Source organism: Copadichromis virginalis, linkage group LG18 (assembly GCF_057382275.1).
Source record: "Copadichromis virginalis isolate Kocher_CV1m ecotype Utaka linkage group LG18, C_Virginalis_male_GT1.1, whole genome shotgun sequence".
Classification (NCBI taxonomy): Eukaryota; Metazoa; Chordata; class Actinopteri; order Cichliformes; family Cichlidae; genus Copadichromis; species Copadichromis virginalis.
In genome coordinates this window covers 31,317,587-31,344,392 of record NC_140635.1, presented here as the reverse complement: position 1 = coordinate 31,344,392, position 26,806 = coordinate 31,317,587, and the positions used below count along the sequence as shown (strand labels likewise).

The 26,806-nt window shown below is 42.4% G+C and overlaps 1 protein-coding gene across 1 annotated transcript in view; it reads right to left on the bottom strand.

The window, feature by feature from the left end:
- Positions 1-26,806, bottom strand: part of zswim5 (zinc finger, SWIM-type containing 5) — a 73,405-nt gene that overhangs the window by 3,023 nt on the left and 43,576 nt on the right. The window contains exons 2-14 of the mRNA XM_085438659.1: positions 13,364-13,551; positions 12,095-12,263; positions 10,551-10,699; positions 8,527-8,677; positions 7,562-7,738; positions 7,221-7,397; positions 6,456-6,602; positions 6,229-6,366; positions 2,890-3,041; positions 2,032-2,134; positions 1,620-1,755; positions 789-946; positions 514-677 (exon numbers count right to left, since the gene is read on the bottom strand). Of these exons, the coding sequence (XP_085294785.1) occupies positions 514-677; positions 789-946; positions 1,620-1,755; positions 2,032-2,134; positions 2,890-3,041; positions 6,229-6,366; positions 6,456-6,602; positions 7,221-7,397; positions 7,562-7,738; positions 8,527-8,677; positions 10,551-10,699; positions 12,095-12,263; positions 13,364-13,551 (2,009 nt within the window). The remainder of the gene's footprint in view (positions 1-513; positions 678-788; positions 947-1,619; positions 1,756-2,031; positions 2,135-2,889; positions 3,042-6,228; positions 6,367-6,455; positions 6,603-7,220; positions 7,398-7,561; positions 7,739-8,526; positions 8,678-10,550; positions 10,700-12,094; positions 12,264-13,363; positions 13,552-26,806) is intronic.

The following is a 26,806-nucleotide window of genomic DNA, read 5'->3' as shown; positions in this document are numbered from 1 at the left end:
AGCATTTTTGTGTAGTGTGTGATTTTCATAATTTAGCTGTTTGCATGGCACCACATGGCTCCTCTGATGACAGATGTAACCAGAATATGCTCATAATTGCACAGATGATGATTTGCGACCCTTCCATTTTGAGCACTTTATTAGCAGTTTTGCTGACAGGAATTCAGCCGATACTCTAAATACCAGCAGAAAGAGACGGGGGAAGCCACAGCGTCACTGCAGCCTGATGATCTGAGGACTTTTCTGTGTTTACTGTGGGACCCAAAAGGTTTAATTATGTGGTTTCTTCTCATCAACAACAGTAAGACTCTGTGTGATGTTTTTGCTGTTAATTTGTAGTGGGGCAGCAGAGGGCTGGAAAAAATGACAAGGTGAAGGAAACCGTTGCATGTTTTGACTGGCGATCGGTGCTCTGATTTGATTTTCTTTGCTGTGGTGAAATGATCTGTGAAAATTACTGACTTGCCCTCATACTTCGACTGCACTCTCTCCATGCACACACACATACAGTACCTGCAGTCCTAGCTCCAGCGCCACGTTGAGCAGGGTTATATCGGGTGGGCTCTCTGCGGGTGTTGCTATCTTAAAGGCGTCTTGGGCCAGTTTGAAGATTAAGGAAGAGGAGTGGATGTTTTTCTGGATGGCCTCAAGCACTGTCCGCAATCTCAACATGTCGCCTGCAAGCAAAAAACACAACGCAAACTAAGATCAAGATGGAGAAATGCCTCAATAGCCAGCTTTGCCTGTTTGAGTAACATCTGAGCGGGCATTCAATAAGCTGGCATTACCTTTAGCAGCAGTGAGCATGGTTGAAGCCAGCTCACACTGCTGTGACTCCAGGTGGCCCAGTGTGAACCAGCGTGGGTATCTGCTCGGAACTATGGAGATACCGTGATGAGGGTGGCCGACATCCCCAGAGCCCGCCGATGACTCCAGAACCGGCAACCTGGCACATGTAGTAAAAGATCTGTTTTGGCACTTTGTCCTGATGTTTTATTTATTCCAAGAGTAACACTAAAATATGGATCTGAGTATGCATTCAGTTACAGCTGCAGTATGTGCAACCGTATTACTTTTATGTCAAACTTTATGCTGGGACACATGGCAATTTAACACGACACATTACCAAAGCATCACAAATACAATTACTTCTGTACACACACCCAATACAACAGCCCTATAAAAAACTTCAACTTTCAACCCAAATGTTCACCAATACCTCTAAAGAAGTTATAGCTACACAGAACAGAGCTGGCATCAGTGACAACAGATATGACACAGAGTACGTCAGATAAAGCATAAAAGAAGGTGTCGAGGTGGGTTGCAAAGCATATTGCAGATGCATAGCAGCTGTGAGCAGGCTACACTTAAATAGCTAGTTGGCTATTTTATATGTGGCACTAAATCTTTGGCTGTCACAAAGTAACCGTTAGGTCATATCTTCTGAATTAATTAGGAATACTATTCAGATTAAAAAAGCCATGTCATGAAATAGAGGCCCTTATTCGTTTTACTGTGGCCCTGTTTGCGTAAAGGCAAAATTACCATCATTTACACACGCAACATAAAATACTTTTCATCAATAACTGTTTGAAGCTGCAGTGAAAGGGGAGTCTGACCTCATGGCGCGGAGAGCCACTTTATAAGCCAGGTCTGCGTCATGCGGCAGCAGGGCAGAGAACAGGTACTTGGCGAAGGTGTGCATTGGAACACTTTCCCTGTGGATGACCTCACCCAGACCGCTGAATGGGCCAGCTGGAGCAAAGAGAAAAACAAAATATTCTTTACCTTCTGTCTCAAGAACGTGCCACAAGAGACCACTGTGCTAGGTATGGGCTCCACTGCCCGATTGTGATTTGCACTGAATAAATATTGAAGTCAAAGCTTTCAAGCTACACTTTACAACCGTCACAACAAAAACCTTTCACGTTCTGGACTCAAAACCGTGCAGGTTTCAATATCTGATGAATGTTCTTAATATTGGACAAAATAAATAAATGAAATTTATAAAATTTACTGCAGACACCGTACCTTCTAGTAGCTGTATGGCCTGCTTCCGGAGGGTCTGAACCAATAGGTCGTCCAGCTCCAGTTCCTGAAGCTTTGCAACAATCTGCTCCTCATTACGACACACCTAGAACATGTTGAAGACACAAATAGCATTCACTCTAACTATAAGAACATTTTCAGTTCTGAAGTAGCCATTTAGCTATTAAGTGTTTTCAGTGAAATTCAACTACTTTCAAGAATTTCAAGAAAGAAAATGTGTATCAACCCACCAGCAAGAAAAATGATACGACAGAAAAGATCAAAAGAGTTTTAATACCTTTCTCAGAAAGGGTTTTGACCTTAGGACATTAAATGACCAGTACGTTCTTACAAACTTGCTTCTATTCACATCTGTTGTTACAGCACAGATGGTAAAAATTTATTTTGCTGGAAAAAAATATCTAGTAAAAGGTCTGTGTGTGCATGTGACTGGTTTTAAATGCAATTCTTGGTTGAAACATAGAGGCTGCAGCTAATTCCAGTGACATTAGGAAAGGTCTGTGGCAGTAGTGTTAAGCCCTCTAAAGCAGATTAGCATTTACACAAAGAAATGTTCCATGGATTTATTTTAAATCACAGTGAACTTAAGTACTGTGGCTTTCTGCTTGTTTTTCAGGAAACAAATGCTGCGACCTTTTCCCTCTCCTTCCATGACATTTACTTTAAACAAAATCATAAATTACAGTGATTTACTGATGGCGAAGGTGACATCTACAAATTTACACAAACCTCTTTATATAATAAAAGTGTGCCATAGGTGTATTTCGGTGTTCACTAGCAATTCAAGGATCCTCACTCTACTATATTCTCTATGATTTTAAGGTGATATTAAATTATTACCTTATCCTGGGCATACAGTCCCTCGGGCATGATCCTCTGCTGACCCATACCCATCAGAGCCACCTCTAAGGCCAGAGTCAAGTAGGACTCCCCTGCATCTGGACTGCCCCACACTGGCACATGATGGTAAACTGGAGGTCTGGGGTCACAGTCTAAAAGGAAAAAGATTCCCCCAAAAATGTAAGTCATTAACTTCACGTCATCTATACTGGTTTCAGAATGATAAGAAATCCAAGGAGACAGAAAAACAAAGACACCAACTCAGCAAAGATTCCTTTCATAACAGCAAAGTTTCAGAAGTCCACCTTATCCAATACTGACATGCTGCCCTAGCAGCTTCCAATCACCTTGTTTATAATCTAAATGGGAAAAAGCTTTAAATATAGTTTCTTCTTAATTTTAGCTTTATTACTTCAAAGAGAAGATTAGGTTTTTGCTATGGTACACTACCTTCACAGCACAAAAACATCCCAAACTGCCTCAACAAACTCACTTTAGAAGTCTACAAGCTATTTAATTTGGCTAATTCAGAGAAACTCCACTAGACCCCATTAGTGTATTAGCATAAGCAAAAGTAAAGTACATAATATTGCTCTGGTTTTATCAATACAACAACTCCAACAGAAGGATTTTCATAAAACATAAAAGATTGTTCTGGGATGCTTTTAACCTTTATCTAAAATGTGTAGAAAATAGAAAATTATCACAATATGAACCAAAACCACTTTTATCTGCCTAGTAGTATATAAAAGATTACTGTTAAGGATAGTCAGAGCCTGCAAGCTTAGCACATTACTAAACCATACAGTTAATGGGTTATAGGAATGGCTACATGGTGCATATATAATGGCTCTGCCATATCAAAAAAATTATAATCTGTTGTAGGACTAGCATTTGAAGAGGAAAATAAAACAATAGCAGAAAAAAATACAACAAAAATACACAGATATTTGTGTGTGCCATATAAGCCACACTGTATAGCATTTATATCAGTGTGGCTTAGACAGTAGGTTGTTCATATATGTAAGATGGCTGCTTGCCCTACACTAATGCTTGACAATTATAACTGAGAACAGATGCCACAAGAGCCTCAGCTGTTGATTGGTGCCCATTTGTTCTCTCTCGCTCCCCCTCCCATCGTTCTGCTTAAATCCTGCCTGAGCAAGAGATCTCCCCCCGCCCCCAAATCCTGTTTATTCTAGGGATGTGTGTATATATGTGTAGTAATCTAGAGAAAAGTGGAAACTGGGCTTACAGACTTAACCCCTTAGCCAACTTGCTGTTGTTTCCTCTCCCTCTAGATTGATTGGTTGATGTGAAAAGGCCAGAGAAGGAATCGTATTTCGATTGGGTTAGACATAGTCTAGATCCACCCACTTTACAACAGATGTTCCCAGCTGTCTCACATGGGGAATGAAAACATGGTGACCAAGCTATACTCCCAAGCACGCAAAATTATCATACCACTCTCCTCAAATTCCCCAAACAACACAAAACAATCATTCTTTCTGTTGTTCTATCTCTCTCACACACACACACACACACACACACACACACACACACACACACACACACACACGCGCACACGCACACGCACGCACACACAGATGAGTGTGCCAGTGGTCAGCATTGTCTGAACTGACAATAGTTCCCTGTAGCCTGGTAACAATGAGAAAACCCAACCCCTATTCTGTTCAGTTGCAATAGCCACTGGTGCAAAAAGGGGAAAAAAAGAAATCCCTGGGCAGTGAGAAAATGCAAATGGTGATACATTCTATACATACCCCACACACACAAATACATGAACGCACAGGAGTGTGGTCTGGACTAAATGAGCAGGGTGTTCCAGCCCAATCCATTCATGCTCTCCTAGTTTATGGCTGCCTGCAGCACAATAGTGCCTAGTCCTCATATAAGACCATGGCGTCTGTTGTGTGATGAGTCACTGCTGGTGAACCCGATCACCTCTGGTTAGGATTATATACTGCATCAGCTGGTGATGTGGGCCTGAAATTATACCTTGCGTTTTGTAAATGGGCTCTTTGTATAGTTGTAAGAAACCTGGGCTCTGACTCATGGGTATGTATGTATTTTGCTAAGGTGCATGTTAAGACGTTGGTTTGCTGTGTAGATGTATTGGACAGAAGCTTGGCTCAACAGTGATGCAGACTAAACAGCAGACGCAAAGAGACTGAATCTTTTTTCAAATGCATGTTTCAACATGAAAGCAGAGGTTTTCTGAACTTCTCAGCCAAAAAAATTAAGAAATCACTAATTAATGTAAAACTATGTGCCTGTATTGACTTCCTACACATATTATAGCTACAGTACACAACTGCCGTCTCCAAACTGGATAAGAAACAGTTGTGTGCAGCGTAATCTCTGAAGAATTTGATATGACTGTCCATCATATTTTACACCACAAACTATAACTGGTTTTAAGGAGAACATGCAGCTGTTGCTGAAGCTATCTTACAATCAAAAATGGGATGCCTCAGGGTTCTATCCTAGGTCCACTGCAGTTTATATTATGACTTCTAAGCTATGTTTCAGTGTATGCCTTCATTCTTTTTAGTTTTAGTGATGTGTTTTATATGCCCAAGGCTTTAACCTTCAGTCTGCAATCTTCAGTTTCAAGTCATCACTCTTTAATCACAGACTTGTTTTAGATCCACAGATAATGATTAGATGATCTACTTCTACCTCTGACTCTTCAACTACCTTGCAATTAAAACTGTAAATGGCACCCATGTAACTCTTTCTGAGCCCTACAAATACCTAGGAATTTGGCTTACAGAAAAGATATTTAAGTTGGGATGGTTCAGAAAATTAGGGGGGAAAAAAGTCACACTTGGCTTTTCATTCAGTATTAGCAATGTCTGTCTTCTAACCATATAGGAGTTCACTTTTATAGCCCTTGACTGTAAAGATATTCTATGCAATCATGCTGCCTCAGCAGTTAAACTCTGTACACCACAGTCTAGTATACTTTCAACAATAATGACTCAGCACCTTTCTCTGTATGAACAGGTTTTTAGACGTCCTTGTAGTGAAAAATATTTAGCCATTACCTGTTTATTAGCCATTTTATCATAATTATTAGCTATTTTTTGCTCTTACTTATTTAGAAATAGTGTCCTATTTAAATCCAATAAGTAAAGCACACAAACCAGTAAAAGCTTAATTTGACATGTTCCTCATATACTCAAAGATATACTTGTATATCTTTGCAGATCTTTGTGATCAACGAACTGCAAACTGCCATCAAACTAGACACCCAGCTGTGATGACCTCTTGAATACAATAAAAAGGGTAAGGACGGTGCCTTTGTTTTCGTACCTCCAGTGTCCATGGTGTTGTCGTCATCAACACGGCACGTTTCTGTGAGCGTGATAAACAGGCAGCCAATCGGGTCTAACGGATGGCCCACCCAGCCTTCCAGGTTAGTTGTGGAGGTAACACCCCTCTGGAGAAGTTCTGAGAAAGGTACAGGAGGGGGAGAGACCGACATTAGAACCACCAGTTGAGACGCTGCACTTTCTCCAGAGAGCCAACAATGCCGTTACCTTTCTTTTGGTGTTTGTAGATGTCCATCTGCCTCTGCTGTTGTAGGCGGAGGGTGTTGATGATGGCGACGGCCAATCGCAGGGCTTCTCTGGAATAACCGTGTGAGCGCAAGGCGTCGACGCGAGCACATGCCGTTGGGACGTGGTCTGTGTGGTGAACACAGAAATAAGATGAGGTCAGGATACCTTCACAAGCACACAAACTCCTTCCTATACACACATTGTACTTTAATCACACACGCACACACACACACACACACACACACACTACAGGATGTATGATGCAGTTAGTAATGGCATGCGCAGACTCAAACTCACATCCAAACTCACAGTGCAGTCTCAGCAGAAAGCCTGTGTGTCTGATAGCTGGCTTAAGTTGCAGAATCTGACAGATCTTAGCTGGAAGCTGCTTACTGCAGATACTGGCCTCAATATCAGCAGAATTACTGTGTGTGTGTGTGTGTGTGTGTGTGTGTGTGTGTGTGTGTGTGTGTGTGTGTGTGTGTGTGTGTGTGTGTGTGTGTGTGTTTTGGGTTGGCTTTTAGCTGAATCTGAGATTGTGTGTGTACAAGCTGACACACAAACACTGTCATTCGTCCTGAAAATGATGCCTTGTAATGAAGAAACTGTCTGCTCCTCAGTGCATGTTTGTAGCCTATATTATTTGACTAAATCATGAATGTGCACTTTTACACATCACAGACTGTAAATGATGCAAAAGGTAAATACGGTTGCTTTTCCTGGACCTGAGTAATGAAACCCTACCTAGCCAGAGTGGCAGGCCCTGCGGGCTGAACAGCAGGCTCTCCCCTTCTCTTTGGTAGGACGGAGACATGTAGTAGTCGCTACTAATAATCCTCTGCAGGTGGCTGTCCTGCCAGTGGAGGTCGCAGGCCTCGACAGCCCGACTGAACACAGTCCTCCGCGGCCTGGACAGAGAGTCTGATGCGACACACACAAAAAGCATGGTTACTGGTAGAAACGAGGCGCGTGCAGTCTATATTGTTTAAGTTGTAGAATCTTTCTGCTAATTCAGATCAGTTCTTGCTTGCAATTGCAGTAAGCTCAGAATTTAATGTGTGCACATTTGTGGTTTTGGTGCTGACCCTGGGCGAGGTTGCTCTGCGGCAGAGCGTTGGTAATGTTGGGAAGTTCGCTGCCATAGTTGCCGTCCTCCAGTGGGCAGATGTCCATGTCCCCCCACTTCTTCAGCTGCTTCAACCAACCACTCTTCTCCTCGCTTTTACAGTGAGGATTTAGCACCACACACACCCACAATGCACCTGTGAACAGTAAGGGGATCAGATGTCAGACTCTTAATAACAGAAGCTTTTAAGAGGGGGGTGTATCCCTAATATGGTCACGTCTTTGAAACTATACTGACCAAATACTCAAATATTTTGTTTACCAGGTGCAGCCAATCAGAAGAAAGTAGGCTTAAGGTGATCTGCACTAAGACCGAGTGTAAATTACTTGATAAGCTAAGCAAGAAAATGAACACTGCATTAATGATTCAAAACTATCTGGGTGGTTGCTGTCCTGAAAAACTTTACCAGCTTTTTAAAAACCCAGCAGTTCTTCTTCTGCAACAATTCTCAAAAAAAAAAAAAGAAAAAAAAATTAAGTAAATCTGTGCGTTTTAACTGGCAGGCTTTCACATATCAGAGAAAAATCAGGCAGCACACTCCGACTGTCTGTCTGTTATTCTTGTCTGCGTCTGTGTCACGATCTCCCCAGCTCACCCGGGAAGTGTTCTTATTGACCTCCTAAATACTGCGATTGATTGTGGAGAAGCTGAGCAGCCATATTGATCGGCAGCCTTTATCATTCACTCAGTGCAGGTGGAGAGAGAGGCCCGGGCATGAGGAGGAGCAGCTGACTGGATAACCTAATAGCTTACTGAGTAGATGGATGTTTACCTGACACAGTGACTAGAAATTTGTCAGAACAACAAAAGGAAGACTTCTTTAGGGCTGTGACTGTACCAACTACACAGCCGATCCCTTCTGATTTTTCCAAACTAAAACTGTCAGACATCGCACTCTCCCTGTGTGTGTGTAACTGTTCTTACCCAGCTCATCCCAAAGCTGCCTGCACTTGTCCGTCATGCCTGTGCCTTGTTGTCTCCATAGTGACAGTCGGGGGTCTGCCATGAATTGTTCCGTTATGAGCGTTAGCATTCGGGCACCGTTGGAGTCCCGCATTCGCAGCATCTCTCGCACCTGGAAAGAGCATGGGCTTGGTAACTGTGAGTAACACAATAGTCTGACTGAGCAGCATGTACCTCCTGCACCTTAGAATAATCACACAGGCTGAAGCAGAAGGTGGAGGCAAAGAAAAAGACAGAACACATCTCAAGTTCACATACTTGGCAATAGAGAAAAAGTTTGGACATTTTGTGCACATTTGCATTCTTACTGGAAAGTTGGGTATGAAAACCACTTACTACTTTCAGTTTAGAACATTAAACATAACATTGTTTTTACATTGTGTCGGGGTGGCTGTGGAGGCGGTAGAGCAGGTCACCTACTAATCAGAAGGTTGGTGGTTCGATCCCCGTCTGCTCCAGTCTGCATGCCAAATATCCTTGGGCAAGATACTAACCCCAAGTTGCTCTCTGATGCATCCATCGGAGTGTGAATGTGTGCGAATGTCGGATAGAAAGCACTTGCATATTAGAAGCACAGAAAAAAGTGCTTGTGTGAATAGGTGTGTATGTGTGAATGAGGCAAGTTGCATAAAGTGCTTTGAGTGCTCATTAGAGTAGAAAAGCACTATATAAGAATCAGTCCATTTACCATTTCAGATGACATCATATGCCCCCCCTCGAATTTGAAATTCGAACTAATACAAAAGACAGAACATGGCTTTTGGCGATTCATGATGCATGTATTCTACAAAACATTCTGAATACCAATTAAAACCAAATAAAAGAAACAGTTTGGCCCTGAAATTGAGAACTTGGCCTTATCAGAATGTGTTAAGTGGGCTTGTTTCAGTCAGGAAAGAGAAAGCATAGAAAACATCTGCACCGACTCATATTTAACCACAACTGGAAAGCTGTTCAGGCCTAATTGAGAAAATTAAGATACTGTCAAGCAGATATTAAAAGGTTATTCTCAGGAGTTGCAGGCACATAGATTTACTTGAATAGAACATTTTTACATACTTACAAACCACTAGAAACTAAATGCCAGATATCAGATTTCAGAGTGATGATGAAAATTAGTTCATGTCTTTGTTACTTTTAGGCTGGATTGTAATTCATTACTATCGTCAGGTTGTTTTACAAGCTCCCTGACAAGCCTTCACATGATCCCAGTGAGATTGCTGACAGGGACTAGAAAGAGAGAACGTTTTTCTCCCGTATTGGCTTATCTTCATTGGTTCCCTGTTAAATCAAATTTATTCTTAGAGTGCAGGCTTAGTTATGGTTCTTAGGATATTTAAAAGTAAAATCGGAGGCAGAGCCTACACCTTCAGTGAATCCAGCCCTCAGTTTGGATTCTGGAGACAGACACGGTCTTAAATTTTAAGTTCAGGCTTAAAACTTTCCATTTGATCAAACTTAGTGATGCCTGAACCCTTCCTTAGCTATGCTGCAATAGGCTTCCCAGAGTGTTTCTTCTTCACTCTGTGTTTACACACACACACATTCATTCATTTGTTCTTATATCTCTGGTCTCTTCCACAGTGTGTCCTTTGTCCTGACTCCATCCCCCCACCCCCTAACTGGTCAAGGCAGATGGCTGCCCCTCCCTGAATGGAGTTTTTCCTTCCCACTGTTGCTAAATGCTTTCTCATAGGAGTTGTTGGGGTTTTCTCTGGTGACACATTTCAAAATTGAATTAACTGCCGCACACTTTTTATTTTTAGCGATTGCCCACATTTAAGTAGGTGTGGATAAATTGCTGTCAAATTCTCTGCTATGTTCACCATCTTCTAGCCAGCTGTTATGGTAGCAGTGGGCAGATTTCCACTATGTTTGCAGAGAAACGTATTATTCATGTAGTTATTTTCCTGCTTAGATTTGCCAAAACAGAGGAAACAAATAAATGTTCAAACGATGCAGAGGAAGGGAGCAGTGACACCAACCTTAGCGAACATGGAGTTGAGCTGTTTCCCAGAACCGTAGTAACCTCCCTGCGACAGAAACTGCTTGACTTGCTCCCTGACTTGATCTTCATCCAGATGCCAGCAGTTATCATCATCAATGCTGGCGCCTGCAGTTGGGTCCGGGGCACCTGAGAGCGCACAGACACACAACACACACAAATAAATGATAGGGCCAGTGAATCCTACAGTGGCTGCAATACATGCACACAGCAACAATACAAAAAGAGAGCACATGGATTCTAACAAAAGCCCTGAATTCATATGAAAACTTCATTCCTTCCTGTCCTCAATCCACACCCCGGGATGAAAAAGATAAACAGACAGTGACCATGGGAAAGGGAGTTTACTTAAAGACAGCCTCAGCTGCAACAACACCATTTTCTTAGGTCAGTACAAACACACTACATCTCAAATGTAATCCCTCAGTGCTGAAGGATAGTTGGAAATTTTTATCCTGAAATAAAGTTGAATTCTCTGAATCTTGGCACTGATCCTCTGCTCTCAAGCCTCTTTGTTTAACATTTAACTTGCAGCGCCCCTACACGACACCTAAGAAATGCTGCTTGTGTTTGCTTTTCCCCCCCGAGTGCATGATTAATCAAACTTTATTTTTCTTCTGTGTGTGTCTGACTGATACCACAGGGAAATGGAGATATGCACCAAATTGGGGGGGGGGGGGGCTTTGATCTAGCAGGAAGTGAGCTGAGGAAAGCCCAGAGATGCATTTCCAACTGACTGGAAGAACACCGCGGCAAACAGCAACATTCCTCCATCAAAGCCAGACTCACGCCTGGGATCAACTGAACTTCAACCCCCATGATCCCCCTTGTCAAACACAGGAAGCACAGCGCGGGGCTTCCTGGACGAGGGAGCTGGAGTGTGTCAACATTTAGCGGGCAGGATGAAATAGAGAAGGAGATAAAGAGGTTTGTTTGGCGAAAGGATGTGTAGAGTTTGTCGTTTCCCCGACGCGGAGCTGTTCTGGCTCTCCTAGTTTTTAATCTCCCTCTACTTTCTCCGGCCCTTTCATGTTTCCTTCTCCTTTCCGTCTCCTCTCTTCCATTTCCCAGAGTGCCATCGCTTCTGTCTCCTCCTCTCAATGTCCCTTTCCTCTTCACACATCTCTCCCTACGCTTTCTCCTGCATCCAATTCATCATTCGAGTCCCTTTTTCTGGGCTTCCTTCAACCTACCCCTGCCAGTGGGAGGAGGTAGCGACTGGAGAGTGAGAACAGAGAAATCAAACGAGCCATTTGAAGCCTGCCTTGCTGCTTCGCCGGAGTAATCAGGGGCTCTGACGTATGACAGCCTGTAGGCTGGCGTGCAGCATGTTTCAAGTTGCGAGGCTTTTAAGTGTGGCCTGTTGCTGTGAAGATATCGCTGCAGAGGGATGGGCAGCACCTCCACAGAGCAAGAACTTTTTAAGAATTAAGGAAAGAGCTGTAACTTTCCGAATGACTGTCAGGAATTTACGGCAACCTTGAAAACCTGGCGTGGAATGTGGTTTGTGGTTTGTGCTCTCACCATGGACCTGGTTGATCTCAGAGTTGGAAGAGAGAATCTCATCGGCCAGTTTCTGAGCAGTGGGCAGCACCTCGGTGTGGTGGGCTGTGATCAGATACTGCACCAGCTTCTGTAGTTGATCTCTGTTCATCTGGAACAAAGTCTCTGAGATAGGCAGCCGTAGCTTCACCTGCAACAAACACAAGTGGGTGTCCAGTGTGTCAACTGCATGTTATTACTGTAAAGTTTTCTAAACGCAAAGTCCCAGGTGGAAACATAATTTGGTCTTTGAGCTCATGAGACATGATTTATGTACCTTAAAATACAGTTATCCAGTTGTACTATGAATGTTCAGGGCAGTTTTTAATAAACTTAATTTAATTTGGTCCGTAGAACATATTAAAAAAGATGGATGAAGTGTTCTGAAACCTCGGGATGAGTGTTTTAAAACCACATGTGACGAAAGAGGAGCAGGTCCGACTATGACACTTTGTTGGACTAAATGTTTTATTCAATATATAATCAAATTCAGTGATTGAAGCCATAAACTTACTAGGAAAGTGTTTAAAGAGATCATGTTTCTGAGGCGTTTGCACCCATTAAAAAAAGAATACAGGTTTAAGATATTTCGGCACTGGCTTCACTTTTCAGACCTGGAAACTCTGTCCATCTTTTGCTCCGTCTATGATCTGGACACAAAGGTACGTAGAGCCACATTGTATTAACTGTGGTGGATGTCTTCTTGGATTTCTCAGTTATTTGCACAATGTCACAGTGATGGATGCTCGTGTTAAGCTTGGAAAAAGTTTCAATTAATGTGTACAAATAATCCCGGTGAATCAAAAGCTTATCAGAAAGTTTATTTTTCCAACTCTTGGCTCTGTATGATGTCAGAGAGAGAGTGGAATCCCTAATATGGTCATCACAGGCACATAAGCTCAGGCTGTGAGCAATGCAACTCTACACAGCTGCTGCTCAAACCTTGTGTTTTTGTAGGGGAGCCAATCGGAACAAAGCTAGCCTAAAAGTATAATCGATACATTTTGACTGGTGAATGATGCAAAGCTACCCAAGTAGAGTCCAAATTTAAGAGCACAGAGCTGAAAATGTGCATAGAGCCACTTTGATTCATGGCACTACAGCCTCTACTGTGTTTTGAGTGATGTATCCAGCACTGATAAACATAAGAGAAACCATCACTGATCGTAGCACTAACGGAATGTGTTGCATATTTTGGTTAAGGAATGTTAACCCAATGGAAAGGAAGCATCACAAAGCTGTGGTTATTACCTGTTCGGGCTTGCGAATCCGATATAGTGAGAGCGCCACGACATGCGCGCAGTAGAATATGTCTCGGTTCCCACAGCCACAGGTGACAGAGGTGATCTTGCACCGGTCGAAGCTGATGGCTACCTTGTGGGTGACCTCCGGCTCAGACGATGTGGCGGGTTCGGTCACTGTGCCGCTGAGGTGAAATCCTGCAGGGACACAAAGGAGGGACGATAGAGATGGGTGAGCTTTAAATGGTCTTACAAAAGTATGATAAAATGCAATCAGACATTTTTTTTTTGAGTAATTCAACTTCATTGCAACTTTTACACAGTTTAATTTGTTTAAGTTTTATGTTAAAACATAAAGATGTAGAAGGAAAAAAAAAGGCAGGAGAAACTGTGGTAACCTGAGCCTCTACAAACACACAGAGTGAAGACTGAGTACAAAACACACATCTTCATCAGGCTTCAACAGGACACTGAGCCATCTGATACTCAGGGTCTCTCTGTCCAAGGCTCAGTGCATCTGTGTGTGCGTGTGTAGTAGGAAGGTTGCTAGGGTGGGATCGTTTCCTGGCCCCACATACACACCCAGACCTACACCCACAGGATAGCAAGGCAGTTGGCAAAATAAATGTCCACTTTGCATGGTTAATCTTTAGCCCTGACACACCAGGCCGACCATTTAGTGCTGGCCTTTGTTGTCGGCTGTCTGCAGATGAGCATTTCCTGTACTTTTTAAAAGGCATTTCAGGACTCGATGTAACCATTTGGCCAATTTCACAAACAAGTTCCAAACCTGCACTTAATTGAGTAGCATGAGGCTAAAAACAACTGTACAAGCAATAAATGACATCACTGTAACCACTCATGAGATTTTATTGATTAACCCCATGTGACACCCAGAGTCTAGATATAAATGAAAGCAAGAGCAAGTCCAGGCTCCATCTTTGGTCCTCTTCTGTTTCATATTTCAATGCTTAAAAAAGTCTTTTAAATACAACATAGCTGTTGCAAACATATCCAAAGTCAGGAACTACAACCTGACTAATGTCAAGTGTTAGATTGAGATAAAGGTGGAGAAATTTGAGAGAAGAAAAGAGAATGGAGGAGGGGAAAGTATCTGTTCTGTCATGTCATTTCACTCTGACAGGTCAATTATTTATGAGGTAAAGAGTGTGTGCAGGTGTTTGTGTGTGTGCATGCACTTTGTCACAAACCATAGCCTACCGCTTCTTTTACACATAGAAGTTCAAAAGGCAGAGACAAAAAAACAAAACATAAAGGGGATGCCAAACAACCTAAGTGCAAAACAATAGTATGGCTATTTTAGTCATGGTGGTTTATGTGCAAGGTACATAACTAAAACTCTGACACACCAACAAACATCAGTGCAAACACAAGGAAACACACACACACTTAATTCTGGGGTGTGGGCCAGCATGGTGGAGTGGCCTAATAAGCTTGTTTTAAGCCATCCCCTGGCAAAAATCCCACAATAGGCTTTTCCAAACCAAATGCTGTGAGCACAAACACAAGGTAGCTCACAGACACACACACACGCAAACACAGCCAGAGCCAATCAACTGTAAACTGCTTTCACCAGACAAAGGAAGATAAGGAGCTACGAGAGAGCGAGTGAAGAGAGTGACAACGACACTGACAGCGCGTATCGTCTCGCCAACCAACTCACAAAACCGTCTGAACCAAAATGAAACTGGTCAACTCACCACATCCTCCAAATGTACAAGCTAACAGCCTTCTCTTTACGCCGAAATCTCAATCCACAGCCAAGCTGCTGACAAAGGACTACACATGTTAAATGCAGACACAAAGCCACAACACTTAATACTGCAATCCTCCAATGTTCAGAGGCCTTGAAACAAAAAAACGATGTAATCCTGTGCTGCCCTGCAGGTTCTATTTAAATGTACATTCCAGGTAGATTACCTCAGAGTATGAAAAGTGTATAAGTGTACCAGTTACACTCAAAACTGTCAGAAAGAAAAAAGGCTGATGTTTCTGTCCATCTTTACTTGTCCTAAGTGCGTTTGCCGTCTTAATAATTTTCTTGAGCGGCCTATTTCCTGGTGTCTACTGTTACTGGACTGTATTTTCTCCTTTCAAGACTTGATCAGACTCTATATAACACGACTGCTTAGTCATTCCTGTTATATTTATTTGAAACTGTGATAAATTCTCTGGACAAGTCCACATGGTGTGGGAAACAAAACAAAAGTGCAGGCATATGCACAGACCCCATACTCACTGATGACGGACCAGAGGACACAAACTACTAGTACTTACATCAGAGGTGTCTCTATGACAGATGGTCACGGTCATGTCGGAATAGGTTAAAACTTCATATTTTTGCCTTTGCCATCTTGCACTTTTATAAGCAGATGTGCCAAATGCGGGGTGGATCTGATTGAGAAACTGAAGGAAAAATTCCAAGATGCCGAGCAGGCAGTTGACAGTCGCACTCCGCTCTATTTGACTTCAATAGGGCCTGTAAGTTACTAAATTAACAGCCTGCTGCACTCAATGAGACTTTGAAATGTCATTACTGACAGCCATTAGGAATAATGCAGGTTTGAAGCATTTCTGCATTGGCTTCACCTTTCAGACGCAGAACCTACATCCATCTTTGATATACAGTCCACGGTAGCAACACACTCGTGCCAAAGTAGCCCCCTGCGGTATGTGCAGTGCAGATCTACTTTCAATCTACATGTGGCCAAACCACTTGAACTACCCACATGCATATACCAACACCCAGCAACCACCGAAGCCACGCTGATTAATCTGACACAGTGCCCTGGATGGCTACAAACTAGGGCTGCTCGATTATGGCAAAAATGATAATCACGATTATTTTCACTGAAATTGAGATCTCGATTATTTGACGATATTTATTTAACCCTTTAAGACCTACTATAGAACCAAGTCCGCCAGAGCTTATATTATTTTTTTACATGTTGTAGTGCCATTTATGGGAGCATTTCAAGTTGCTATACAACTGTTATAGCCCATATTTTAATAATATGTATGCATTAAGTCCATAGTAACTACATTAATTGCAAAAAAGTGCAATAAACTACAAAAAAAAATTGAAAATCGTTTTTGTTTGTTTTTTTACATATATTTCTACTTGGAGAAATTTAAGAGGTTTATCCCTCAAAACTTTAAATACAAAAAAGTTGCAAAAAATAGTTTACAACAACAGGAAACTTATTTTGAGTGTGTTCATAGTTTTATTTTGGAGATACACCAATTTTTATATACTGCAGGAAAAACGAAAAAACAATCCTATGATGCAAATTTGCAAAGAAAACAGCAGGTGCATCAAAATAAACTATTTCCAGCAGTGCAATTCGAGTTCTAAGCATCCCAGAAACTATTCAGAAAAGTCAAACATGACCAGTAAAGGCCTTTAAGGCCTACAAGTAAAAAAACTACATTTCCGCGAAAATGACGTCACTTCCGGTTTCGGCCAGGAAATGGCGGACATGTGATAGTTCGCGCTGACGCCTGTTTCACTGTGGGAAGTGTTACGAACAGCTGATCGGATCAGCGAAGCATGTTTCTGGAATATTATGTTTTTGTTCCTGCAAGCGCTTTTTATGCAATTTTTGCAAAGCTTTATGTGGAAGGAAACCGTGACCGAAGACAAGCTGATGGCATAAGATGTAAGTACAACTCCTCCGGTTTCATATGCAAAACAAATTATTGCGCTAGCTTACATGGTCCAGGTTCTACAGGGATTTAAAAATAGTTACACAAAACGGAGCGTGCTGCTCTGACGGCTTTAAAGGGTTAACAATGACTTTAAAAAATAATATAAAATAGTGTGCAACACCACTGAAGTTTTTTGTTTTTTTTTTACCTCTCTTTTCAACCAACAGCAGTCACTCTCCTCTCCAAATAACTTCTGCTTAGCTTTCCGAGCTTCCCTCGGGTCCTCTTAATCAGCGGTCTCCAACCTTTTTTGCGCCACGGACGGTTTATGCCCGACAATATTTTCACGGACCGGCCTTTAAGGTGTCGCGGATAAACGAGGGAGGGGCTAATAATCGGCTCAGTCATTTTTAATGATCGTTGAAAGCCCAGATCGTAATCGTGATTAAAATTCGATTAATTGAGCAGCCCTACTACAAACCATTCAGCCCGCTTACTGCCTACTGACCAGTCTTAATATTGTCCACTGACCAACACAGTGACTGATCTAAAAACTCTACATGACTGACCAAACTGTCCGCCGAGCCAAACGGGCCATCTGACGATGATAGGAAGGACAAGTGACACACTGAGAACAGAGGGAAGAGCGAGGCTGATGCATCTGTCAGTGATAGACATGGAGAGTCCTCCAAACTGTTGAAATTTCTCCCTCCCGCTGAGTCCGTCTGTCCAACCAATCTTGGTGTCTTGCAGCGCAGTAATATTGTAAATGTCAGAAACGGCTTGCTATTCCTCCCCTCCGTCTCTATAATGGACATACCTGTAAAATCAATTTGCACTAATCATAGCTTAGTGTCAGGGAATCCAAATTTGATCTTCCAGCGCTGAAATCATTGCAGCGGAGCGCCAAAGACCAGGCAAAAATCAGGGGAGCGCATTTCTTAAAAGCATTGGGGGGACATTTAGAGAGCCATCTTCCCCTCTGAGCTGTCTAAACAATGCCTTGTCAGTCATCACTGACTATTGCACTTGTCTCTAAAAACTCTACTCTTAGCATTTCAGATGAGGAGAGAAGTTTTGATGGCATGTGAGATTTGGTCTTTCCAAATCCGGGAGTGCCGCTCACTCCCCCGCCTTATTCTTTCTACGTCTGTCAGGTTAAAGCCTATTGTTACTCAGCCCTCTGGGATGATTGTGATGGTGACACTGCTGCTCTTTTCACTTTCAATCAAGTCTGAAATGGCTGACAAACAGGTCACAGTCTGTCTATCTGCCTCTTTATCTTTTGACAGTTTCTCTCATCATTGTTAGGTTTAATTACCTGGCTAAGTTAGATACTTCTGGGGCAGTCGCACCTTGCTACGGCCATCGCAACAAAGTAGGTAAAACTCACGAGAGATTTTAACACTCTTGTGATTGGTGGATTGAATAAAGGAAAAGAATAAATCCCTAGCAGTCCTTCAGCAAATTAGAGCTCCTTAAGAAGTAATTGCTTCTAGTCAAGAGTCGAAAAATTAAACATGATAGTGTATAATAGCCAGGCAAATTTTAACTCAGTTTTTCTCAGTTTCCATGGCTCATGTTGATCTAAGCCTTTTATTTAAAGTATAAATGTGATCTGGGCAAAAAGACCACAGCAGTAAACTGGGAAATCATTTTCCAAACATGTCATCACCATGAGGTTTAAGTACCCCTAACCCTAAGCTATTAAAATATGTGATTCCTGATTTCTCCCAGTCTTGGCAACAGGATTGAAATGAAAACAGTGCGAGTGACTCAAACCTTACATTAACCTGATATTTTGGCTTACAATTTCATGAAAGCAAAAGCTACATGTTCTGAATTTCCATGTATTTCTTCTTCAGTTGGAAACACCAAAGCTACATCTCAGCTGTAAATACCTCAGAAATCTTTCGCCCTAACTACACGTCAGGTTGACGCAGCCTGCAGCTACTTTGTGGCTGGCCTGTTCAGCACTGTCCAGGGCATGTCGGGATACTTTTTTTCGATGCAGTTTTTCAGTACATCAGTGAGAGAATAACAATCATCATCTCAGCATAAGGAAAAATATTAAACAATATGGGGACTCATGTGTCAAGGAGATCGCTGAAATTATCGAAATGAATGATAATATATTTTTAGCCCTGAAAAAGTGACCACAGCGTAGAGCGGAGATCCTGGAGGGGAAAAGTCCCAGCTGGCTGGTACTGCATATAAAACACTGGGACAAAACCACACTTTAATTAACAGATAACACACCCGCTCGTGCATAAATGTGGGCAACGATGTCGGCCACTTCAGTAGGTTATGTCGTCAGCTCTACAAAGATTCCCTGCAGAAATCTAAATGAGGCTGCAGAGTTGGGGTCATCGCTGATGATGACGACTCAGACCTCGGAGGGTGAAGTATTGCTTGGTGTACCCATTTTTACCCCAGTTGCTTTCACATATAGAATCCTTTGTGTGTGACACTGAGGGTGTCTTCAGCAGATGGGCATGCAACGATACTTGGTACAAAGACGCTCCATCAGACCGTCTGCAAGAACACACAAACACACGTAAACACGGTGAACAAAGCAACCTTTTCAGAGCCTGTCTGCTTTTGTTCTTAATGCCACACTGAGCAGAAAGATGAAACGGTGCAAACTACTCAGTGATATTCACAGAAGATATTGCTAATCTCTCTCACACTCGCGTGCGCGCACACACACACTTCATGCATGCTAGTTGTGAGCCTGATGAATTTCTAACAAGGTGAATCAGGAGTGTGATGTGTGTAAACTGGGAATGTTGCCAACTACAACGATCTGGCTGAATCCTCAGGGGGAAGAAGAAGAGAAAAAAAACCACCTCTGTGGATGTATATATGTGTGCGTGCCTGTTCTAATGTAGGTAGGCGCACTTGCCCCAAAACCCCACAGACACACACTCTACTACTGACATCTTTCATGCTTGAAAAAAAAAAGAAGAAGAAAAAGGAAAAAAAAAGTGTGTCTTGTGTGGCATTTGTGGTTATTAACACTTTGATTGCGGGCTGTGCTCGTCTAGAAGGGAGAGATGAAATATGATGAACTTAATATGAACTTAATTTGGATTACACACAATTCCATCACCATGTACAGCATGTGTGTAAGACTTCAGAATTCATAGTGTTGGTTTGTTTATAGTGTGTATGCAGAGTTTTAAAATGATTGCTGCGTAAGAAAAATAAAGCGTGAAGAGACTGGAGGGACCTCCATTGTACATCTTTCCATTATACTTGGAGACACCCTGTAGCTATTTATATATTATATGTATATATTTTACACACACACACACACGCACACACACACCACTGCGCCTTGCCTCCCTGTTATACACCATCTGTCACTTGATGACAACCCCACCCACAGAAACAAATCAGCCAATCAGGAGGCCAAGAGCTCCCTATGCTAGGCCATTAACCCTTAATCAGCTGGGTTTATGGAGCTGTGAGCCGAGCCAACGCATGCATGTACGCTCACACACAAGCACACTCTAGCCGTATTCAACCAAAAGCCTCGATTTAGATAGATGGGGGAAAAACCCCGCCCACCCCTCCCACCGCACTTTAAAGCTGTGGAGGAGACCATCCTTGATTCCATTCATCTTCTTTCCCCCAAAGCACTGTGCCGACACTACAAACACTTTAACAAATTTGGGGGGGGTGGGGTGCAATAATCCTGTGTGGGCGTCAAAATGAAGGCGCAGCATTTGGCAGAGTGATATTGATGGGTGGCTAATTAAAGGGACCCCCCCCCCCCCCAAAAAAAAAAACAAACAAAAAAACAACAACCCTTAGATGCCCTCGACTCCATATACTAACCACCACCACCATATCAAACAGCATGTCTCTGTGTGACTTGGTGAACAGACTCGTCTCGGACAGGAACAAGCAACGGTGGTCCTCGTACAGGAGCCTGCAGGAGGTGGAGAAATGTTTGTCATTCACGCTTACTCCGAGCTGTCGGAGGCTGCTGCAGAGCAAAAACACAGACTACCACTGGCAACAGCGATGCAAAAGAGCAGAGCTTCCACAGGAAGCGGTACTTACAGAAAAAAAATAAAAACATTTACAGGAAAACTGGAAAGTAAATGTTCAAAGGCTCAGATATGGACGGCACCCTGCCACATTTGACCACCATTTATCACTAAAGCGCTTTTAACATAACTGCCTTGCGACAACATGCCATTTCATACAAGCATGAAGAAGCATGGATTAAAAGTTAGATAAAACATCCAGTAGTGTCAGAATTTAAAAACAGATCATTTTTAGAGCTTGAGCTTGCATTTCTAGTCTGTTCTTGTACCGATTACTGCTGATGAGCATCAGCTTGGTTTAGTTAAGTAACCATCTTAACTATTGTTTTTTTTTTTCCTTTTTTCTCTGCCACCCACAAACTCCTCGTCTCTTCATGCCAACTGTCCTGTGCTGTCATTTCTCACTCTGCTTTCCAGTCACGGCTGCTATTTGCAACTTTTATCAGGAAACTGCATGTCAGCAGAAGTATGCTCTGGAGAAGAAAAAAAAAATGCATGTTGGTGCCACCTTTCACCCCCTGTGCCATCTTACTTCCCCTTTTCCTAAAGTAGCCAGGATTCGTCCTCCTCCACCAGACAACACATCCCTCTCAGCCTGTGGCCCTCCCCATTTCCCATCTGTTCTGACAGCTCCAAGGTTAACACAGCTCCCCCCTCCTGCACACACACACACACACACACACACACACACACACACGAAGATCTTTTCAACCTGCCATCTATCTTTGCACAACACACACACACACACACACACACACACACACACACACACACAGTGAGTACACGATCTTCCCCTCTGCCTATCAAACCATCCATCCATCATTCACGCATGCATCCTTCCATCCCTCCCTCTTGCAGTGTTTGCTGATGTGATAACAGCTGATTGATTCATTTGTGATTTCCCAGCAGCTCTGTCCCAAACGCACACACGCACACACAGACACAAGCGTGCACACGCACAAACACGCACGAACCGCTGGGACTCATTTGTCATGATTACATTGAATTGATTCCCTGATTTGCTCCATTCTGTTGCAACTTGTGGGGGGAAGAGAGAAAGAGGAAGAAAGAGAAAGAAGTGGGAGAGAAAGGTTTAATCAAGTCCTTTTCAGCTGATGTGTCACTGTGAAAACAAACAAAAAAAAAAAAAACAGAAAAAAAAACTGCAGATCTGACAGAACAGATGAGGGTGGAAATCAGCTGACGAGTCCTCAACCCGACTGAGCATAGGGCAACAAAGACAGACGGAGGAAAAAAAATTGAGGAAGAGAAGAAATTCAGGGGGAGGAGAGGTAGCACTTGGATTGCTCCGAAGGGACGAGCATGTTCTGCAAAATACTTGCCGAAAAGAGATAAGGACAGACAAAGACCGGTCACAACCATCAGAATGAGCAAGAACACATAAGGCAGAGCTTGCGCGTGCTATTTTAGAGCCATCTTGACTGAGATAAAAGCTTGTGTGGATGGATGGCTGACATCCTTTGCTTGACGTGCGTGAAATTCAATCAAGGACTCGATTTGTCTACTTTGAAAGCAAGCTGAAGCGGTCCATTTCAAGACTCTAACACATTCCGCTTTTTAATGGAGAGTCATTTGGTTGATTCATAGCATTGTGAGCGACACTAGAATGAAGGTTACTTGGCGAGGAGAAATGCTATAAATGGTGCTTTCAGCTTTTCAGGAGGATACAGGACCAGAAACCTGAGAGCAGAAATGCACACATGTACACACACGCACACACAACCATTGTGGGGAAGACAAAGCTGAAGCTGTGTGGAGGTGAAGCAGAGTTAAAGGGCTTTAGTACAATGTCATACACTGCAGCATTCCCAGTTCACTCAAGGCTACATTAACGATAAGGAGGGCACATTTTTTTTGTTGTGGCCTGTTGTTTGCACTGTTTCAGCATAGAGGCATTACTGTGCCGTGGCCTTGTCTTACAAAGGGCAGAGCAAAAGCAATTTATCACGCTGCAAACACTTAGAGAGTCAAGTCACTTGCTTGCATGTGGTGAAGCCTACAAATCTGGGTTAGAAGAAGCAACAGATCCTTCAAGTCCTGTAAGTTGGGAGGTGGGGCCTGCACCTCCCAACTCAGGATCGGACTCGTTTGTTCAGCATATCCCACAGATGCCTGATTGGATTGAGACTTGGGGAATTCGGAGGTCAAGTCAGCACCTCAAACTCATTGTTGTGCTTCTCAAACCATTGTTGAACCATTTCTGCTTTGTGGCAGGCGCATTACCCTGCTGAAAGAGGCCACAGCCACCATTTCCATGAAAGGGTGTACATGGTCTGGAACAATGCTTAGGTAGCTGGTATATCTGTTCCTTCTTTGGACCACTTTTGATAGACACTGACCACTGCAGACCGGGAGCACCCCGCAAGTGCAGCGGTTTTGGAGATGCTCTGACCAAGTCGTCTTACCCTTACAATATGTCTTCTTGTCAAACTCGCTCAAATCCTTACACTTATCGTGCATTTTCCTGCTTCTAACATCAACTTTGATAACAAAATGTTCATTTGCTCCCTAATACATCCCACCCACTAACAGGTACCATAATGACGTGGTCTTAATACTATGACTGATCAATGTGCATGCACCGAGAAGAGCTACAGACTCCGTAGAGGGACTAACCTGCAACACGAGGCATCGGCGTTGTAAGGATGCAAAGCAAATTTTCCCCTTACACAAGGGTCCCACAGCACACTGGGCGTCATCTCATGTCAGACTTGCGTTGATTCCCACAGAAACTAAAGCACCCAAGTGTCACATCAGCCACTCAGAACTGAATATGTAAATGAGCTGCTCAGTGCAATCTAAAGTGGAGACGTGCCTAAAGGGTACAAAAAAAAATCTGTCAAACAGCCTCCTTCGTATCTGTTCTGCTAGTAGCCACTTCCTGTGAAACCCATTGTACAGAAATTCAATTAATTCCACTTGCTTCTAACACACACACACACACACACACACACACACACACACACACACACACACACACACACACACACACACACTCCCCCACCATTTGACCTTAGAACTGAAGAAGCTTCTCGGATGAGAGGTGAAACGTCTTCAAGCAACTTAAAGAAGTCCAGGAAGTCTTTGCAAGCTCCTTTGACTACAATGACCTGGATGACTGAGAACCACAGACATAACTACAACGGTCTGCTCCCTTTTCTACTTGCTTTTCAAAACAAAGCCATGCACAATGGGACACACACACACACACACACACACACACGTTAACTGTTACTGCACTGGATTCACCCTTTAGTTACCATTGACGTATACACATTCTGTATATACTCGTGTACACATGTAGCACAGGTATGTTGGACTTATGATTTGGATTACATATACAGGCTACAGGCGTATGGTCAACCTTTGCCTGTAGCAAAATTTGTGAATACTCGTGTCATACTTTTAAGTAAATTCATAAAAATGTGTGCATCTACGTAAGCTACGCACGTAGTATTAATGCACACGCGTGCACATTTAAACAAGCACGGGTTTCCTGCTCGTGTTTACGTATGCAGAGGCCGTTCTATGCGTCTCTCCCTCTGTTGCCCTTTTGTCTCTTCTTTCTCAGTCTCCCTGCGCACTTTGCCCTTTTCCTAAACCTGCTGTGGCCTTAGCCACGGTTTTTGTTTATTATGGCGGCATGCAAAGCAAAGGAACAACCATCTGCCATATGCATGCAGCGGCTGTCTTAGGAACAACAAGGGCTGGCATCACAATGCCTCTTTAGCTTGTGTGTGTGTGTGTGTGTGTGTTTGTTCTTCATGCACAGTCTGCAGGGCAAGATAAGTATGCATTTAAGAGGCTTATATTTCATTTCAGGAACTGAAGGAGACAAAATGGCTCCATTCTGAGTTGGCGAACACAACACAAGGAACGGTGGGGTGGCAAAAGAAAAAAAAACAGAAAGGGAAAGAAAAAGCTTGCTGTGATGCCGTTTGTGTATGCACACACAGAAGGAACAGAGGCACAAAGCCGAGCATTTGTAGCTAGCGCACAAACACAATTGAGCACAAAGCGGAACATTTCAAATACAAATCCAGCTTTATTAATCTGTGCGTTTTGTTTACTGTACGGTTAAAAAGCCAAAAGTGTGACGGGAGCTGCCAGATCGGCGTGTGAAGGCTGAGCAAAAGTAACTTTTAGAAGTGGTGAGTGTTGACCCAGGCTTGTCAAACACATGTCACGCTCTCATGGTGCTTCTGAAGCAAAGTGTGCTGGATACACAAGTGCACAAAATTAGCAAAAAAACCCCCCAAAAGCAAAAACTAAACACACACAGTATGAATACTTAAATACGTTTTTGATGCTTTGCATAGTACAGTACAGCACGTCAACAATTCAGGGCAAACGCTGCTGTGTTTCAGCTTTAATTCTGACAAAAACGGTGCAAAATTGCTCCGACTTTGAAGCCAGTCGTGTCAGATAATTTTAGATGTTAAGATTCAAAAAATCTGAATTTGGATCTGAGCAAGCCAAGGGGAAACTAGAAAAATTTGCATTTCCTGCGAAAATGCAGTGTGGATGCTTTAAAGCTGAAGCTGCATGCAAAAAGTAGCTGAAAAAGCTGAAAAGTTGCAGAAATTGTAAAAACTTTGCAGAAGCAAAGGAACTTTGCTAAAATGGAATAACTTAGCAGAACTGCAATATCTTAGAGGAAACATAATACTTGGCAGAAATACAATAGCATAGCAGAACTTAGCAGAAATATTGTAACTTACCAGAAACATAACTTCTCAAAAATACAAGAATTTAGGAGAAATAGTATAAGATAACAGAAAGAATATATTTAGACAAAAATACTTAAGCATTACAGAAACACTATGATTTAGAAAAATAGTACAACATAGCAGAAATACTGTGATTTACCAGAGACACTGTGATGAACTATGAATATTGTAATTTTAAATTAAGACTATGTTTTAGCACAAATATTATAATTTGGCAGAAATACTATGATACAGCACAAATACTCTGGTTTAGCACAAATATTATAACATAGCAGAAATACAATTATATAGCAGAAATGCTATATTTAGAAAGAAAAATATAATATAGTAGAAATAGTATGATTGAGCAGAAATACTACAATATAGCATAATAACAATGATTTAGCAGAAATACTATGATTGAGCAGAAGTACTAAGATGTAGTAAAAGTACTTTGCTTTAACAGAAATACAATTATGGAGGAGTAATACTTTAAAATGGGAGAAATATTGATACACACACACACATACACAGAGCCTAAAGGGAAGAGTATTTGTGCCATGGAGTGTTAAGAATGTGTGGTCCATATTAGAAAAGCTGGTAAAATCATAAAAGTTTGCAGAATTGTAATAAATGATGAATATGAATTACTGGTCTGTGACAGTGTATTAATTTGTAGGGAAAAAAACATGTTGACCAAGGTGGAATCGAACCCACGATCTTTGGCTTGCAGACCCGTGTCATTACCAACTGCGCCACTGGGAAAGAGAGGAGCCGTTTTGAAAAACAGGGTGATGAGCAGTCAGAATTAGATCCCGGTGAGAGGCGAAAAATGCCGTTTTTTGGAGTTACAAAACGTTGTGTAACTCAAAAACTAGGTGGACTAGAGGCATAATTCTTGTACTGGGTGAATCAGCGGACTTTGGTGTACTTTGACTGCGATTTTCATTGCTCTTTGTACAACCGTCGCTGAGATATGACGAGAGAGGAAACGGA